The sequence below is a fragment of the Apodemus sylvaticus genome, chromosome 1 (assembly GCF_947179515.1).
Source record: "Apodemus sylvaticus chromosome 1, mApoSyl1.1, whole genome shotgun sequence".
NCBI lineage: Eukaryota > Metazoa > Chordata > Mammalia > Rodentia > Muridae > Apodemus > Apodemus sylvaticus.
In genome coordinates this window covers 22579972-22598936 of record NC_067472.1, presented here as the reverse complement: position 1 = coordinate 22598936, position 18965 = coordinate 22579972, and the positions used below count along the sequence as shown (strand labels likewise).

Genomic DNA, 18965 nt, shown 5'->3' with positions numbered 1-18965 from the left:
GAGGGTGCCCTTGCATTTGGCGCATAGATGTTCAGAATTGAAAGTTCTTCTTGGTGGATTTTTCCTTTGACCAGCAAGAAGTGTCCCTCAGTGTCTCTTTTGATGTCTTTAGGTTGAAAGTCAATTTTATCAGCAAAATGTAGGGTCCTGTTTCCTTATCCAGTCTGTTAGTCTATGTCTTTTTATTGGGGAATTGAGTCCATTGATGTTAAGAGATATTAAGGAATAGAGATTATTACTTCCTGTCATTTTTGATGTTATTTTTATATTTGAGTGATTATCTTCTTTTGGGTTTGATGAAGGAAGGTTACTATCTTACTTTTTCCAGGGTGTAGTTTCCCTCCTTGTATTGGAGTTTTCTTCCTATTATTCTTTGTAGAGCTGGGTTTGTGGAAAGATATTGTGTAAATTTGGTTTTGTCATGGAATGTCTTGGTTTCTCCATCTATTGTGATTGAGAGTTTTCCTGGGAATAGTAGTCTTGGCTGACATTTGTGTTCTCTTAGAGTCTGCATGAGATCTGCTCAGGATCTTCTAGCTTTCATGGTCTCTGGTGAGAAGTCTGGTGTGATTCTGATAGGTCTTCCTTTATATGTCACTTGGCCTTTTTCTCTTACTGCCTTTAATATTCTTTCTTTGTTTAGTGCATTTGGGGTTTTAATTATTATGTGGCGAGAGGTATTTCTGCTCAGATCCAGTCTGTTTGGATTTCTGTAGGCTTCTTGTATATTCATAGGTATCTCTCTCTTTAAGTTGGGAAAGTTTTCTTCCATAATTTTGTTGAAGATATTTGCTGGCCCTTTCAGTTGTAAATATTCACTCTCATCTATACCTATAATCCTTAGGTTTGGTCTTCTCATTGTATCCTGGATTTCCTGGATGTTCTGGGATACAAGCTTTTTGCATTTTGCATTTTCTTTGACTGTTGAGTCAATGGTTTCTATGGTATCTTTGGCATCTGAAATTCTTTCTTCCATCTCTTGTATTCTGTTGTTTATATTTGCATCTATGGCCCCTGATTTCTTCTCAAGGTTTTCTATCTCCAAAAATGTCTCCTTTTGTGATTTTTTTAGTTGTTTCTACTTCTGTTTTTATATCCAGGATGGTTTTGCTCAGTTGCATCATTTGTTTGTTTGTGTTTTCCTGTAATTCTTTAAGAGATTTTTGTGTTTCCTCTTTCATGACTTCTGCCTCTTGACTCAAGTTCTCCTGCATTTCTTTAAGGTTTTTTTTTGCCTTTCTTCTTTATTGGCTTCTGTCTCTTGAGCCTTATTCTCCTGCATTTCTTTAAGTGATTTTTCTGTTTCCATTATACGGGTTTCTAGCTTATTCATGTTCCCCTGTATTTCTTTAAGAGATTCATTTATGTCCTTTTTGTGTTCTTCTAGCAGCATCATGATCAGTGATTTTAAATCCAAATCTTGTTTCTCTGGTGTGTTGGCATAACCAGGACTTGCTGATGTTGGAGAGTTTGGTTCAGATGCTGCCATATTGCCTAGATTTCTGTTAGTAGCTTTCCTGCGTTTTCCCTTTGCCATCTTGTTCTCTGGAGTTAGTTGGTCTTGTCCCTGGCTGATGTTTGGGCCTCCTGAGGGGCTCTGGGGCTATTACTGCAACACTATATGGCTGGGTTACCCCTGTAGCTGATTGCTGATGTGCTGTCTTCCTCTTGGGTGCCCTTGCAGCGCTAGTGTGCTTTGCCCCAGATTGTGTCTGTGAACCAGATGGAGCCCGTTTGCACCTTCAGGGAGTGCTGATGGTGTATGCTGCTGGGACCTTTTCTGCCTGCTGATCACTCTGCTGGGCATCTGATCTCCCAACCGGGTTGGTGCACACAAGGCTAGCCTGGCTGCTTAGGCCCTGGGTCCAGGTAGACGCCTGGGAGGCTAAGGTCCGAGCAAAGTTCCCCTTGGGCTATGACTGTTAATTGGGTCTGTCAGGTGGCCAGGATGGCGGGCGTGTGCGCTTGTGCTCCCTGAAAGTGCCGGGAGAGTCTGCTGGGCTAACAACCTCCTGGGCGGGTTGACACACAGATGGCCCACCAAGCCGCCCAGTTCTTGGGGTCAGTCCAGGGCCTGTTAGGGCCTAGACCCCCGCTTTGTTAGCCTCAGGCTATGCCTGTTAGCGGGGCTTTGCCTGCTAGAGCTCTCCAGCGTCCTGTAGGCAAAATGGCGGTGCCCTCCTGGCTGGGTTGGCACCCCGATGGCCCCCTGAACAGCCTAGGGCCTGGGTGCAGGCCAACGCCCATCAGGCTTAGACCCCCGCGATGTTGGCCTCGGGTTATGTTTGTGTACCTCAGTCTGTCCGATCTCTCTGGTGTCCAAAACCAAGATGGAGGCAAGTCTCTCATGACTGGCGGGAGGCAGAGTTCTGATGTGGCTTCTGTGCGGTGAAAGGCACCGTAAATCCGCCGGTACTTGCAGCCCGGCTGGCCAGCGAAGGTCAGTGGTCGTGGGCGCAGGGCCTAACTGGACCCTGTGTCCCCTTGGTTCCACTGCTGATGGCCCTTCGGCTGGACCAGCCACTGCTGCACTGCCGCCACCGCCGCTGCTCTCAATCATAGAAATTCTTAGATCCTCATGACTATTACATATTTTCTCTTGTTTGTGTCTGTAAATACTGTGGTAGCAGCATGCATTTGTCCAGTGAATAATATACTTCTTTCTCTATTGTATTGACTGCTTTTCTTGTTGTGTGATCAAATATTTGATAAGAAGCAACTTAAGGGATGAGGACTTTAATTTGAGTTACAGTTTGATAGAACATAGTCATCTTGGAGAAGAGTGCATGCGGCTCTTTACTTCTCAGAACAGGAAATATAGAGCAGACAGGAAGTGAGGCAAGGAACAAAATTCTAAAGGCCAGCCAACAGTTATATACTTTTGTCAGGATGGCTCTGTGTTTTAATTCTTCCCACAGAATTCTAAAACATTGCCACCAGCTATGGACTAGGGTTTATAAGTTTATAAGTTTATGAAGTACACAGTATGGATGACAGACATAAAGAATATTTTCCCATACTAACCTCCTTTTCTACCTTGGTCCCCATGCTCATGGCTGTCTCATAATTAAAAATGCATTCATTGCAACTCACAAAGTTCCTGTAGATTTCAATAGTCCACACACTGTTCAATAGTCCAAAGTGTAAAATCTCTTCTTAGACCAAAGTCAATCTCTTAACAATCTTTTCTGTGAGACAAAAACCCAGCTACATGCTTCTGATATGGCAGGAAGAAAAGTAAATATTTCTACTCTAAAAGGGAGGAATGATAGCAGAGAAAGGACAGAGCAGAGCAAAGCAAGAATGAAATCCAGTAGGGTATCAAAATTCCTGCAATTCAATATCCAGCATCTGGGGCTCAGGATAGAATCAGTTTTTGATAGCTTAGGGTAGCCGCAACCACTCATGCCTGTTTTCTACACTGTCTGTGATCACTCTTGTGACTCATTTACATACTTATGTTTAGAGCTTTCTTCAGCAAATGTCCCAAATTACTGGCAGGTCCTACTTACTACATATGGCTCTCCTTCTCAGCTTAATGTAATGGTGTCTTCATTATTTAGTGTATAGAATTCTATCCTGACTCACATTACTTTGTGTGAGAAGTTCTTTGGTGCCTTGGGGAAAGCCTATGTGACTCCGTAACTCTGTATTTTATCCTATAAGGCTAGTACCATGTAGGTAATATCACCAGGCTCTATTAGCAGATCAAGATGAACTACATGCATTCCTTGGGCTACATATGCAGTGGCATCTTTGTTCTCTTGAGGTTCACCATGGGATAATGCTTCAAAGGTAAGGAATTTTGAGATGAAAGCTGTTACAGAAATCTCAGCTTAGATTCCCCTATTTCATGTTAATTAGCATACTTATAAGTTACAACTTACCATGGGTGGTGTCTTCTTCCCAAGGAATATTTTTTATTATCTCAGTGCAGAGGTCCTAGTTTCTAATTTGTGGTGGCAATATCTTTTCCAATTACACCCCATTAGTAGCTTCACCTATCAAATACAGGGTATATTAATCTTGCTTCCATCCTTTCTCCTCAAAACAAAAGGTTTTTATATATTTCTGTCCCAGGCGTTTTTCTCTTTCACTGCAGACCTAGATAAGCGCAGTGATCAGCAAGCATGACACAACTAAAATGCTCTCCAGTCTTGATATTTCTTCAACTAAACAGATTATCTCATTACTTTTGAATCCAGCCTTACTCAAGTTCTCATGAAATAGGCAGAATGTAGCTATATTCTCTGTCCAAATGAAGCAATAATGGCCTCTAGTCCAGTTCCTTGGAGTAGTTGTTTCCCATAGTAATCCTCATGAGATAGTCTTCTGCTCTCATTTTCTCATCATTCCAGCCCTTCACATTTTTCCCAGAATGCCCCATTAGGCTCTGTTTATAGCACTCTAAATATTCTTCACTAATATCTCTAAACTCTTCTAACAGATCAACTTCAAAGGTTAAGTATTTCAAAGGTTAGATGTATTAGAATGGCCTCACTTTGTGTATAAACTTTCTGTATTGGTTACTTTTCTTGTTGTTGTGATTAAATATCTGATGAGAAACAATTTGAGGTTGGAAGGGTTTATTTTGTTTCATAGAATGATGTGTTTTGTTTCAAAATGTAGGGAATGGCATAGGGAAATGATGCCTGATGGAAAAATGTCTAATTGGGAGACCTTCAATCTTCACGCTTTGTTAGAACAGAAAGCAGACAGCAATAGATTCATGCTGTCAAACCTCACCTTCTGCTCACATACCCTTAAGAAAGTAACCTTTTCCTTGGACAAAGTTCTGTCCTATTTCCTAAAACTTCAAATACATGAGCCCATGGAATTTTTTATATTTAAAGTACACCACTCCTATTGCACCCAGTTGTTCTGCTCATGAGTTTGCTTTCTATTGTGTATTATTTAATTTTATTTGTGAAAATGATAAATTAAAATACCTTAATAACATTTTGAAACCTATGATTTTCCAAATTGTTATAACCAAGTTCTCTGGACTTCAGTCTTTCTTCATTAGGGAGAATAAAATTGATTTTATTTATTGTTTGTTTGTGAGAATATCCTATTGTATTAACCTTGAAGTAATATAAGGTATAAATTTAATGTGGTACCTATGTCTTTATTATAAGAGCAGAGGAAATATAATAGGGAAATTTCTATTGTGGCATATATTTTAGTTGATAGAATTATTCTGATCAGTAAGTAATAGTGAATAGCAGTGGTTATCTGATATAATTTAGATATAACTGACACCTAGGAGTATGCGTTAAAATGACAGGTTTCAAATGAAGAAGATACTCAGTAAAAAACAATCAATAAAAAATTGACAGGTTTCCTAACAGAAAGTTCCTTTCCATATTTGAAATATAAAATTGTATCTTTTATATTTCTATCTTAAAATTTATCTTATGATAAAAATATTCCTCATTAATTTAATTAAAATCTTTTTATTTAAAAGCTTATTGCATTATCATTCACAGTATATGTTGTTTGATATTTTATGTTTGTGACTTTGTAATGTTAGTATATTATTCAAAAACTCATTTATAGTGTTATTATCAAAGAATAGTTAATGTTTCATAAAATAAAATTTATTTTTTGCAAGTTATATAAACTATTAAACTTCTCTCATATTATAAGTTCTCAAGTGCTCATTAACTTGAGAATTCAGATTTTTTCACAACTTCCAATTTTCTATCTTGAAGTACCTTTATTATTTCTTTTTCAATTGTGGCTAAATATCAGAAAACCTTTTCACCTAAATATTTCAAACCCAACCCATTGTAATTAAGCCACAACCTACAGGATATGCTGTGATATAAAGGAGAGCAAATGACACAGCACTTTACTTTATCACTATGTTGGAACAAAGTTCATAAGGAGGAGAGATTAAGTGTTGTTTCTGGTTGGTCTGTTTTGTATCAGTGACTCATGGGTGTATCAGTAGCCTTTCTTACATAAGCTTTTGGTTGTGTGCACAGTCATATCTTAAAAAGTGAAGCAAGCAATGGTTCTTGGTGTGTTTCTGGGCCTTCTTCTCACTTGTCTGCTTCTCCTTTCACTATGGAGGCAGAATTCCCAGAGAAGAAACCTCCCTCCTGGCCCCACACCTCTACCCATCATTGGAAACATTCTTCAGATAGATCTTAAGGACATCAGCAAATCTCTGAGGAATGTAAGTATACATTTGGTTTTCCCAGCAGCACTCAAAAAAAAAAGTAAATGGACAATGTTTAAGTGAAAAATATGGCTGGGCATGCCCTCTACAATAGAGGGCTGGAAACTTGTTACCTAAGCATGACGGGCTAGTCATGCTAATCATGTCATTGTCAGAAATAATAATACAATGTAATGTGGTGCATCTGGTTAAACATTAGAGGCTGTTTAGTAGAATGAAAATCACGGTGTGGCAAAGTTGCAGTTTTTCCTTCTTAATACCTTCAGTTAATGGCTGAAGGAAAAACAAAGGAAGTTTGAGATTTCCTGCACTTAGCCATGCATTATATGTAGAATGGGGAAAACAAATAAATTTTCTGTGAAGAAATAACATCCGTTTGATATCCAGAAATTAGCTATGTGTCTGAACAATATAAAAAAAAAATCATAGGAACAAATACTGTTTCAGGGCTTAGTAGTCATCATTAGAGTTCTCAGTCTGAACACACCTTTTTCTTGGAACAAGATTGTGGCATGTGTTAGAACTTGCTTCTGGAAAATACTGCACCTTCTAGAAGTTTTATATTTGTTCATAATGCCTGTAGACAACAAAGCAGCCTGGGAGATGAAGACATCTTGAGATCACTTTTAATACAGAATAGGTGATCCTGGAGGCACTGATTCAGGACTTCTATGAGTAGGGCTTGTAGGTGATGCTGAAACAGCCACCTGGTTATTGATTTCAAGGTGAAAAACAAAATAGCGTTAAAATGTAGGATTTCAAAATATATTGGGATTTCTAGTATTTAGAATTTGAAACACTAGAAGATTGTGATGTTTCGGCTCTATTTTTTAATAATGTGATATAAATGTAATTGCTGAATATATAGATTTAATAGTTAACTGCAATCTGTTTATCAATTGTGTTGGCCACTGTAGGTCATTCATAAATGAAAATTATTACTATTACTCTAATATGTATCAAAGTAAAATAATGATTCAACATGTGGTAGAAAATGTAAAATTGTAATGATATCTGTAGTAACTGAGAATATTATATTGCATAACACTTTTTCTTTTTAATTTTTCATGTTATGAAGAAACTGTGTTCAATTTTTACCTTTGGATTTAGATTGCTTCATAGTTACACAGGACATAATAATGCTAGTATTTTTTGAAAGGCAAATGGACTTATATTTTCCAAGTTAACAGAATTACTAATTATATAGATTTCTTCCTCTCTCTTTCCCTCTCTCCCTTCCCTCCCTCCCTCCCTCCCTCCCTCCCTCCCTCCCTCCCTCCCTCCCCTCCCTCCCTCCCTCCCTCCCTCCCTCCCTCCCCTTCTTTCTTTCTTTCTTTCTTTCTTTCTTTCTTTCTTTCTTTCTTTCTTTCTTTCTTTCTTTCTTTCTTTCTTTCTTTCTTTCTTTCTTTCCTTTCTTATTCTTTAGTGTAATACCTACTCACCACAGCTTCCCTTCCTCCACTCCCCAAGTTTCTCCCCACCTACTCTTTCTCCCCGGGCCCTCCCTCTCTTTCTCTTTAGCAATTGAAGGCCTCTGGGTGACTTCAGTTAAGAATGGTAAAACATGATACAATACAGCAAGGCAAAAGCCCTGATATTGAGGCTTATCAATGCAACCTAATAGGATAAAATGGTTCCTAAGAGCAGGCTAAATACCCGGAGACACACCCACTACCACAGGTATGAATTCCACAGAAACATAAAGCTAATAGCCCATACCATACATGCAAAGGATCTTGTGCAGATCTATGCAGGATGAGCCCTGCTTAGATAATTTTTTAGGTCATGTTCTCTTGGTGTCCTCTATCCCCACTTGTTCCCACATTCTTTTCTCCCCAACATCTAAGAAGTTCTTTGTAGGCATGAACTTTCCCATCTAGCCTTTTTGTTCCCAGAAATAATGACTCTGAGACTTAATTATGAAATAATGCTTAGGTCATACACTTTGGTTCATTTCCCATCTAGCTCACAACTTATAACCCATTTATTCTATTATATGTATGTCACATGGCTGGTTACCTCTCCTCAGTTTCATGAATCTGTCTCCTCAGATTTCTGGGTGAATCTGTTCCTGTGCCTAAGTCTTTCCCATAGTTCCTCTTTTCCTACCATAACTGTTACCTCTTATTATCTGCATCAGCTAACATACCATCCAAATTTTATTGACAGGTGATTCTTCAAAAGATTGTACATTTTTTTTTTTGATTTCTGATATCAGAGACCTGATGGAGACCTTTGATTTAGATTCTTTATTTCTGCATTTTTGACAGTATATGGTTATCTATACCCACTCTCATCAGCTGCCAGAGGAAGGCTCCCTGATGATCACTGGACAAGACCTATACCTATGAGTATAGCAGAATACCATAAGGAATTATTTCATTGTTTTTCCAATTGTGTTTGGGTTATCCAGTATATGGTTCCTGGCCATCCAGGAAGTGTTGGGCTTTGGGTTCATCTTATGGTGTGGGCCTTAAGTTAAACCAAATATTGGTTGATCAGTCCCACAGTTTCTGCACCATCATTGCCCAAGCATATCTTGTAGGCTAGAAAGAATATAGGTCAATCGTTTGAGGATGTTAAGGATTCTTTTCTGTAGTTTGGAGAGTATCTTCTCACACAGCAAAGACTAGATTGTAGAAGTAAATGTTCTATTATCATACCAGCTCGACTCCTTTACTATTTTTTAAATTAGATATATTCTTTTTTAAAAATTATTTTTTGATATATTTTTATTTACATTTCAAATGATATCCCTTTCCAGGATCCCCCCTCCCTGAAAGTCCTATAAGCCCTCTTCCCTCCCCCTGTTCCCCAATCATCCCCTTCCAGCTTCCCTGTCCTGGTATTCCCCTATACTGCTGCACTGAGCCTTACCAGGACCAGGGACCTCTCCTTCCTTCTTCTTGGGCATCATTTGATATGTGAATTGGGTATTTCAAGCTTCTGGGCTAATATCCACTTATCAGTGAGTACATAACATATGTGTTCTTTTGTGATTGGGTTACATTTTCCAGGTCCACCTATTTGCCTAAAAATTTCATATATTCATTCTTTTTAATAGCTGAGTAGTATTCCACAGTGTAAATATACCACATTTTCTGTATACATTTCTCTGTTGAGGGACATCTGGGTTCTTTCCAGCTTCTTGCTATTATAAATAGGGCTGCTATGAACATAGTGGGGCATGTGTCCTTATTACATGGTGGGGAATCCTCTGGGTATATACCCAGGAGTGGTATAACAGGTTCCTCCGGTAGTATCATGCCCAGTTTTCTGAGGAATGGCCAAAATGATTTCCAGAGTGGTTGTACCAGTCTGCAACCCAACCAGCAGTGGAGGAGTATTCCTCTTTCTCCACATCCTCCCCAGCACCTGTTGTCTCCTGAGTTGTTGATCTTAGCCATTCTGACTGGTGTGAAGTGAAATCTCAGGGTTGTTTTGATTTGCATTTCCCTGATGACTAAGGACATTGAACATTTCTTTAGGTGCTTCTCAGCCATTCGATATTCCTCAGGTGAAAATGTTTAGCTCTGTACCCCATTTTTTTTATTTTTTTTAAATTTTTTAAATTTATTTTATTTTTTTTATTTACATTGCAAATGATTTCCCCTTTTCTGGGTCCCCACTCCTTGCAAGTCCCATAAGCCCTCTTCCGTCCCCCTATTCTTCCATCCACCCCTTCCCACTTCCCTGTTCTGGAATTCCCCTATACTCTTGCACTGAGTCTTTCCAGAACCAGGGACCACTCCTCCATTCTTTTTGGACATCATTTAATTTGTGGATTATGTCCTGGATATTCAAAGTTTCTAGGCTAATATCCACTTATCAGTGAGCACATACATGATTGATCTTTTGAGACTGGGTTACCTCACTTAGTATGATGTTCTCCAGCTTCATCAATTTGTCTAAGAATTTCATGAATTCATTGTTTCTAATGGCTGAATAGTACTCCATTGTGTAAATATACCACATTTTTTTGTATCCATTCCTCCGTTGAAGGACATCTAGGTTCTTTCCAGCTTCTGGCTACTACAAATAGGGCTACTATGAACATAGTGGAGCATGTGTCCTTATTGCATGCTGAAGAATCCTCTGGACATATGCCCAGTAGTGGTATAACAGGGTCCTCAGGAAATGACATTCCCAGTTTTCTGAGGAACCGCCAGACTGATTTCCAGAGTGGTTGCACCATCTTGCAATCCCACCAGCAGTGGAGGAGTGTTCCTTTTTCTCCACATCCTCGCCAACATCTGCTGTCTCCTGAGTTTTTGACCTTAGCCATTCTGACTGTTGTGAGGTGAAATCTCAGGGTTGTTTTGATTTGCATTTCCCTAATGATTAATGATGTTGAACATTTCTTAAGGTTTTTCTCAGCTCTCCGAAGTTCTTCATGTGAAAATTCTTTGTTTAGTTCTGTACCCCACTTTTTAATGGGGTTATTTGGTTCTCTGGGTTCTACTTTCTTGAGTTCTTTGTATATATTAGATATTAGTCCTCTGTCAGATTTAGGGTTGGTGAAGATCCTTTCCCAGTCTGTTGGTTGATGTTTTGTCCTTTTGACAGTATCCTTTGCCTTACAGAAACTTTGTAGTTTTATGAGGTCCCATTTGTCAATTCTTGATCTTAGAGCATAAGCTATTGGTGTTCTATTCAGGAACTTTTCCCCTGTGCCCATGTCCTCCAGGGTCTTCCCCAGTTTTTTTCAATTAGTTTCAGTGTGTCAGGTTTTATGTGGAGGTCCTTGATCCATTTGGAGTTGAGCTTGGTACAAGGAGATAAGAATGGATCGATGCGCATGCTCATTCTTCTGCATGCTGACCTCCAATTGAACCAGCACCATTTGTTGAAAAGAATATCTTTTTTTCCACTGGATGCTTTCAGCCCCTTTGTCGAAGACCAAGTGACCATAGGTGTGTTGGTTCATTTCTGGGTCTTCAATCCTATTCCATTGGTCTGCTTGCCTGATATTGTACCAATACCATGCAATTTTTATCACTATTGCTCTGTAGTAGAGTTTAAAGTCTGGGATATTGAATCCCCCTGAAGTTCTTTTACTGTTGAGAATAGATTTAGCTATCCTGGGTTTTTTGTTATTCCAGATGAATTTGAGAATTGCTCTTTCTAGCTCCATGAAGAACTGGGTTGGGATTTTTATGGGAATAGCATTGAATCTGTAGATTGCCTTTGGCAAGATGGCCATTTTAACTATATTAATCCTGCCAATCCACGAGCATGGAAGGTTTTTCCATTTTCTGAGATATTCTTCAATTTCCTTCTTCAGAGATCTGAAGTTCTTGTCATATAGGTCTTTCACTTGTTTGGTTAGAGTCACCCCAAGATATTTTATGTTGTTTGTAGCTATTGTGAAGGGGGTCATTTCCCTAATTTCTTTCTCAGTCTGCTTATCCTTTGAATATATAAAGGCTACTGATTTGCTTGAGTTAATTTTATATCCTGCCACGTTGCTGAAGTTATTTTTCAGCTGTAGGAAATTCTCTGGTTTAGTTTTTTGGGTTGCTTTAGTATACTATCATATCATCTGCAAATGGTGATAATTTAACTTCTTCCTTTACAATTTGTATCCCTTTGACCTCCCTTTGTTGTCTAATTGTTCAAGTTATAACTTCAAGTACTATATTGAATAGATATGAAGAGAGAGTGCAGCCTTGTCTAATCCCTGATTTTAGTGGGTTTGCTTGAAATTTCTCTCCATTTAGTTTGATGTTGGCTACTGGTTTGCCGTATATTAATTTTACTATGCTTAGGTATGGGCCTTGAATTCCTTTTCTTTCCTAGACTTTTACCATGAAAGGATGATGAATTTTGTCAAATGCCTTTTCAGCATCTAATGAAATCACCATGTTGTTTTTTTCTTTGAGTTTTTTACATAGCAGATTACATTGATGAATTTCTGTATTTTGAACCATCCCTGCATCCCTGGGATGAAGTCTACTTGATCATGGTGAATGATTGTTTTGATGTGTTCTTTGATTCTGTTGGCAAGAATTTTATTGATTATTTTTACACTTTTATTCCTAAGAGAAATTGGTCTTATGTTCTCGTTCTTTGTTGGATCTTTGTGTGGTTTTGGTATCAGTGTTATTTTCGCTTCATAGAATGAGTTGGGCAGTGTTCCTTCTGTCTGTATTTTACAGAACAATTTGAAGAGTATTGGTGTTAGGTCTTCTTTGAAGATCGTATTCTTCACTAAAACCATCTGGTCCTGTGCTTCTTTTGTCTGGGAGACTATAAATGACCACTTCTACTTCTTTAGGTGTCATGGGACTATTTAAATGGTCTAGCTGATCTATTTAAACTTTGGTAGTTGGTGTCTGTCTAGGAAATTGACCATTTCAGCCAGATTTTCCCGTTGTGTTGAGTATAGACTTTTGTGGTAGGATCTGATGATTTTTTGAATTTCCTCAGTTTCTGTTGATATTTCTCCCTTTTTGTTTTATTAATTTGGATACTGTCTCTGTGCCGTATGGTTAGGCTGGCTAAAGTTTATCTATCTTGTTGATTTTTCTCAAAGAACCAGCTTCTGGTTTTGTTGATTCTTCATATAGTTCTCTTTGTTTTTGCTTGATTTATTTCAGCCCCTGAATTTGACAATTTCCTGTCTTTACTCCTCTTGTGTGAATGAGCTTCTTTTTGTTCCCGGGCTTTCACATTGCTGTTAAGCTGCTAGTGTATGCTCTCTCCAGTTTCTTTTTGGAGGCACTCAGAGCTATGAGTTTTCCTCTTAGCACTGCTTTCATTGTGTGCCATAAATTTGGGTATGGTGCTCCTTCATTTTCATTAAATTCTAAAACGTCTTTGAGGTTTTTGCTTATTTCCTCCCTGACCAAGTTATCATTGTGTAGAGCATTGTTCATCTTCCATGTATATGTGGGCTTTTTGTTGTTTTTGTTGTTATTGAAGACCACCTTTACTCCATAGTGATCTGACAGGAGGCATGGGATTCGTTCAGTCTTCTTATATCTGTTGAGGTTTGTTTTGTGACCAATTATATGATCAATTTTGGAGAAGGTTCCATGAGGTGCTGGGAAGAAGGTGTATTCTTTTTATTTAGGATGAAATGTTCTATAGAAATGTAGTAAATCCCTTTGGTCCAAAACTTCTGTTAGTTTCACGGTGTCTGTGTTTAGTTTGTGCTTCCCTGATCTGCCCATTGATGAGAGTGGGGTGTTGAACTCACCCACAATTACTGTGTGAGGTGCAATGTGTGCTTTAAGGTTTAGTAAAGTTTCTTTAACAAATGAGGGTTCCCTTGTATTTGGAGCATACATGTTCAGAATTGATAGTTCTTCTTTGTAGATTTTTCCTTTGAGTATAAATTATCCTTCCATGTCTTTTTTGATAACTTTTGGTTGAAAGTCTATTTTATTGGATATTAGAATGGCTACTTCAGTCATTCCTAGAATCATTTGCTTGGAAAACTGTTTTCCAGCCTTTTTCTCTGAGGTAGTGTTTGTCTTTCACACTGAAATGCGTTTACTATATGCAGCAAAATGTTGGTTCCTGTTTTCATATTCAGTCTGTTAGTCTATGTCTTTTTATTGGGGAATTGATTCCATTGATGTTAAGAGATATTAAGGAATAATGATTGCTGCTTCCTGCCATTTTTGATGTAATTTTAATTTTTGTGTGGTTATCTTCTTTTGCGTTTGTTGAAAGAAGATTAATTTCTTGCTTTTTAAGTGTATATTTTACCTCCTTTTGTTGGTGTTTTACATTCATTTTACTTTGAAGGGCTAGATTTGGGGAGATATATTATTTAAATTTGTTTTTGCCATGGAATGCCTTGGTTTCTCCAACTATGGTAATTGAGAGATTTGCTGGGTATAGCAGACTGGGTTGGCATCTGTGTTCCCTTACGGTCTATATGACATCTACCCAGGGTCTTCTGGCTCTCATTGTCTCTTGTGAGAAGTCTGGTGTAATTCTGATTAGTCTACCTTTATATGTTACTCGACTGTTTTCCCCTACTGCTTTTAATATTCTTTCTTTGTTTAGTGCATTTGGCATTTCATTTATTATGTGACAGGAGGAGTTTCTTTTCTGGTGACATCTATTTGGAGTTCAGTAGGCTTCTTGTATGCTCATGGACATCTCTTTTTCTTTAGTTTAGGGAAGTTTTCTTCTAAAATTTTGTTGATGACATTTACTGGCCCTTTAAGTTGGAAATCTTCACTCACTTCTATACCTGTAATACTTAAGTTTGGTCTTCTCATTTTGTTTTGGATTTCCTGGATGTTTTGGGTCAGGAGCTTTTTGCATTGTGCATTTTCTTTGATTATTGTGTCAATGCTTTCTATGGCATCTTTTGTATCTGAGATTCTTTCTTCTATCTCTTGTATTCTTGTTGTTGGTGCTTGCATCCATGCCTCCTGTGTTCTTTCCTAGGTTTTCTATGTCCAGAGTTATTTCTCTTTTTGATTTCTTTATTGTTTCTACCTTCATCTTTAGATCCTGGATGGCTTTGTTCGATTCCTTTATCTGTTTGCTTGTGCTTTCCTGTAATTTTTTATGGCCTTCTACCTGTTTATCCGTGTTCTCCTGTATATCTTTAAGGGAGTTATTTATGCTCTTCTTGCAGCCCTCTATCAGTATCATGAGCTGTGATTTCAAATCCAAATCTTGCTTTTCAGGTTTATTGGGGTATCCAAGACTTACTGTTGTGGGAATTGGGTTCAGATGGTGCCATGTTGCCTTGATTCATGTTAGTAATGTTCCTACATTTGCCTTTTGCCGTCTCGTTATCTCTGGTGTTAGTTGGTTCTGCTCTCTCTGGCTGGTGCTTGTCCCTCCTGTGTGCCTGCGAGCCTGTCTCAGCACCCCTGGGTGACTGGCTCTCCCCTGACACAGAGTGTTGTGGTAATGCCCAGTTCCTGGGTGCAGGCGGGGCCCTGGTAGGCTGAGTGCCAACTGATCTGACACTCATGTGCTTCTTGTGTACTTAGCTGTGACAGCCTGCTCAGTTGCAGGAGTGAAGATGGCTGCCTCACCTCTAACCATGGGACTCCCTGCAGAGCAGATGTCCCCTGGCAGGATAGTTGCACAGACAGCTGTGATACTGCCCAGGTCCTTGGTGCAGGTGGGGCCCTGGCAGACTGTGTCCCAAGTGATCTTGCACTAGGGTGTTCTCTGCATTCCTGGCTGCACCTGTCTGCTCAGTCACAGGAGCAGATTGTTCTCTTTGTTTCTATTTTATTGATTTCAGCCCTCAGTTTGATTATTTCTTCTGTCTACTTTTCTTGCATGCCCTAACTTCATTTTGTTTTAGACCTTCCAGGGGTGTTGATAAATTGCTAGTATGAGATTGCTCCATTATTTTTAATGTAAGCAAACAGTGCTATAAACTTTCCCTTTAGAACTGCTTTCAGCATGTCCTAAAAGTTTGTATATGTTGTGCCTTCATTTTCATTGCATTTAAAAAATTCTTTAATTTCTTTCTTTATTTCTGTCTTGGCCCATTTTCATTCAGTAGAGAGTTGTGTCTCCATGAGTTTGTAAGCTTTCTGTTTTTTCTTTTTGTTTTTCTTTAGCTGAATATTTTAATCAGGTGTTTTATTTATTTACATTTCAAATGTTATCCCATTTCCTGTGTTTCCCTCCCAAAATACCCTATCCCACCTGCCCCTCCCCCTTCTCACCAACCAACCCATTCCCTCTACCTTGTCCTGGCATTCCCCTATACTGGAACATTTAGCCTTCTTAGGACCAAGGCTCTCTCTTCCCTTTGATGACCAACAAGGCCATCCTCTGCTTGAGCTTCATTTGGTCTGTGAATTGTATATTGAGTATTCCAAGCTTTTGGGCTAATATCCACTTATCAGTGAGTACATACCACGTGTATTCTTTTGTAATTGTGTTACCTCACTCAGGATGATATTTTCTAGCTCCATCTATTTGCCTAAGAATTTCATGAATTCATTGCTTTTAGTAGCTGGGTAATATTCCATTGTGTAAATATACCACATTTTCTGTATCTATTCCTCTTTTGAAGGGCATCTGAGTTCTTTCCAGCTTCTGGCTATTATCAATAAGACTGCTATGAACATTGTGGAGCATGTGTCCTTATTACATGTTGGAGCATCTTCTCAGTATATGCCCAGAAGTGGTACAGCTGGGTCCTCAGGTGGAACTATTTCCAATTTTTTGAGGAACCACCAGACTGATTTATAGAGTGGTTGTTTTAATTCTTGAACAGTTTTGTTAGCTTTACCTTGTTTTTTTTTTTGCCTAATTTTCTTTAAGATGTTTATTTATTTTATCCAATGTTTTGTGATTCCTGGCTTTCTTTGAGGGATTTATTAATTTCTTCCAATTGTTTGTTTTTGTTTCACTGTATTTTGTTAAACGTTTTATTCCTCTCTAAGGATCTCTGTCATCTTCACAAAGTTGGCTTTAAGCTTTTTCTTGTGATTAAACTATGCTAGCATTTTGAGGTCCTGCTGTGGTAGCATAACTGGGCTTCAGTGGAGACGTATTGGCTTAGCTGTTATAGATTGGGTTATTACAGGACATCTAGCCATCTGAATTTGGGGTGATTATATGTCTAGGTGCTAATGTCTGAGTTTGTCTTGGAAGGGTGAATGTTTTGGTCCTTGGTTCCTGCTTATACTGTGTAATTTCACTGTAGAGTGGGTTTGTTGTGGGTTGCCTGACTTTCTGGCTTGCTAAGCTTGTGGACTTAAGGAGAATACATGCTGATGTTGGAGGCCTGGAGAAGGGAGGTAAAGGTGAGATTTGTCTGTCATTGTGATAGGCAAGACTTTGAGTATTGTGTCTGGATAACAGAGATTTGGGAAGCCTACTTCACCTTCTGGTAGGCATGTACTGTGCTTCAGAAGGTTGTATCTCCCTGAGTTGGGAGTTGGAATACAGCAGAAAGTTGGTGAGGGATGTCAAAGTTGGGATGGTTTTTGGAATCCACAGGAGGCATGAAAAGTAGTAAGAGGTCCTGCAACTTGTATTCTGTTGCAATACTAGGGGTTACCCTAAGAATTGCATTTGCAGTAAGAGACAGAATAGGGAAGGACAGTGAGCAGCATCCTTGTCTTCTTGCAAGTGTAGCCTGTCACTTGCTGACATATTTTTTACTACATCTTAATCTCTTTTTTGTTTTCTAGTTCTCAAAAGTCTATGGCTCTGTGTTCACTCTGTACTTGGGCAGGAAACCTGCTGTGGTGTTGCATGGGTATGAAGCTGTGAAAGAAGCCTTGATTAATCATGGGGAAGAGTTTGCTGGAAGAGGAGCCATTCCAGTGTTTGATAAGCTTAAGAAAAACTGTGGTAAATGTCCATGTACTAATATGTTCATGTGCCTACGTATCCATGCATCCAACTGTGCTCATCCACCTATGTGTTCATATTGTGTGTTATGTTGTGGTCATAGGGAATATGAGGATGGAAAGCAGACTTGAAACTTGCTCAATTCCAGTTTCTGTTTCTGTGTGGCAGCCACCATCAGCACTCTTACCCACCTGGGAACTCCCTACTCATTTCTGTTCTTCCTTTTAGGGCTTGTTTTCAGTAGTGGAAGGACCTGGAAAGAAATGAGACGCTTCTCACTCATGACTCTGAGAAACTTTGGGATGGGGAAGAGGAGCATTGAGGACCGAGTTCAAGAGGAGGCTCGCTGTCTTGTGGATGAGTTGAGGAAAACCAATGGTGGGTGTCACTCATCTTAGACTTCTGTCTTTTTATGAGAGCCTCAAGGAATTTTAAGGCTGGCTATAGATTTCAGTCTATGTTATACCCCAGTCTTCATACAAAAAGTGTGATTTGTAGAGAAAAATAAGAGTGCTTATTATCTGTGATGATTGTTTTATGATGGGATTGTGTCTGTTGTAGAGGGTCTAGGGCATCACTTAATGTCACTCTTTTCCAACTGTTTTGTTTTCAAATAATAAAATGATTATATGAATTTATGTTGTGAACTTATTTTCTGACTATTGAAGGACAATGATTTCCATTAGTATGAATATTAATTTCACTAGCAAACATGTTGTGTGTAATCACAGCATCACACTTATATAGAAAAGGAATCACAAAGTACAATTGTCTTTAATTGTACTATGTTGTAGAACTGATATATGTCACATCTATGCATAAAATTCTGACAGAATGTTGCTGTGTAACACATTTTTTATTTAGCTATATCTTAATAAAGTTTTATCAGTCCATGTTCTTTTGAAACCATAGCATAATTTATAAAAGAATAAATTACTTATTTTTATGCTTTTGATTTATATTTTTGAATAAATGAATGCTATTATATGATTTTAAAAAGTAGTGTTCAATTATCAGTAATGTATGTAACTAGGATTCATTATTGGCTCCATTTTCATTTATTTATATCATTTCCTTTTATTTGCTGTTTTAGGGATTGCAAATATACGGCAATAATTGTTTTCCCTCACAAGTTTACAAACATTTTGAAGTACTTGTCACAATAAAACATGACCTTGTTTTTAAATGCTGTCTTTCACATTTAGTAACTGAAGAGAAAATCAATCAGGTTTATTCTCTGAGTCACACATATATCCATGCTTCTTAAGTAAACTTTATTTTGTCCTTTGAAATAACAAAATATTTATTGATGCAACATTTCCAGCAATGCTATAGTATTTCAAGCCCATGAAATCTGAATGACTAAATCATTTTCTTATTATCTAATGTCTCAGTATTTATCCAAAGTACTTTTAATTCAAGTTATTTTTATTTTAGGTTTCAGATTTTCTAAGTACCTTAGGGATTTTATTATAGA

At 38.3% G+C, this 18965-nt stretch overlaps 1 protein-coding gene across 3 annotated transcripts in view; it reads left to right on the top strand.

Moving 5' to 3' along the window:
• The first annotated feature begins 6016 nt into the window (after window positions 1–6016).
• The window catches only part of LOC127677178 (cytochrome P450 2C42-like), a 31606-nt gene continuing 18657 nt past the window's right edge, over window positions 6017–18965 (top strand). For 2 of the 3 annotated variants that reach the window (XM_052172362.1, XM_052172358.1), the window contains exons 1-3: window positions 6017–6184; window positions 17326–17488; window positions 17717–17866. In XM_052172362.1, coding sequence (XP_052028322.1) covers window positions 6017–6184; window positions 17326–17488; window positions 17717–17866 — 481 coding nt within the window. The remainder of the gene's footprint in view (window positions 6185–17325; window positions 17489–17716; window positions 17867–18965) is intronic. The other variant, XM_052172359.1, reaches the window with a different exon arrangement.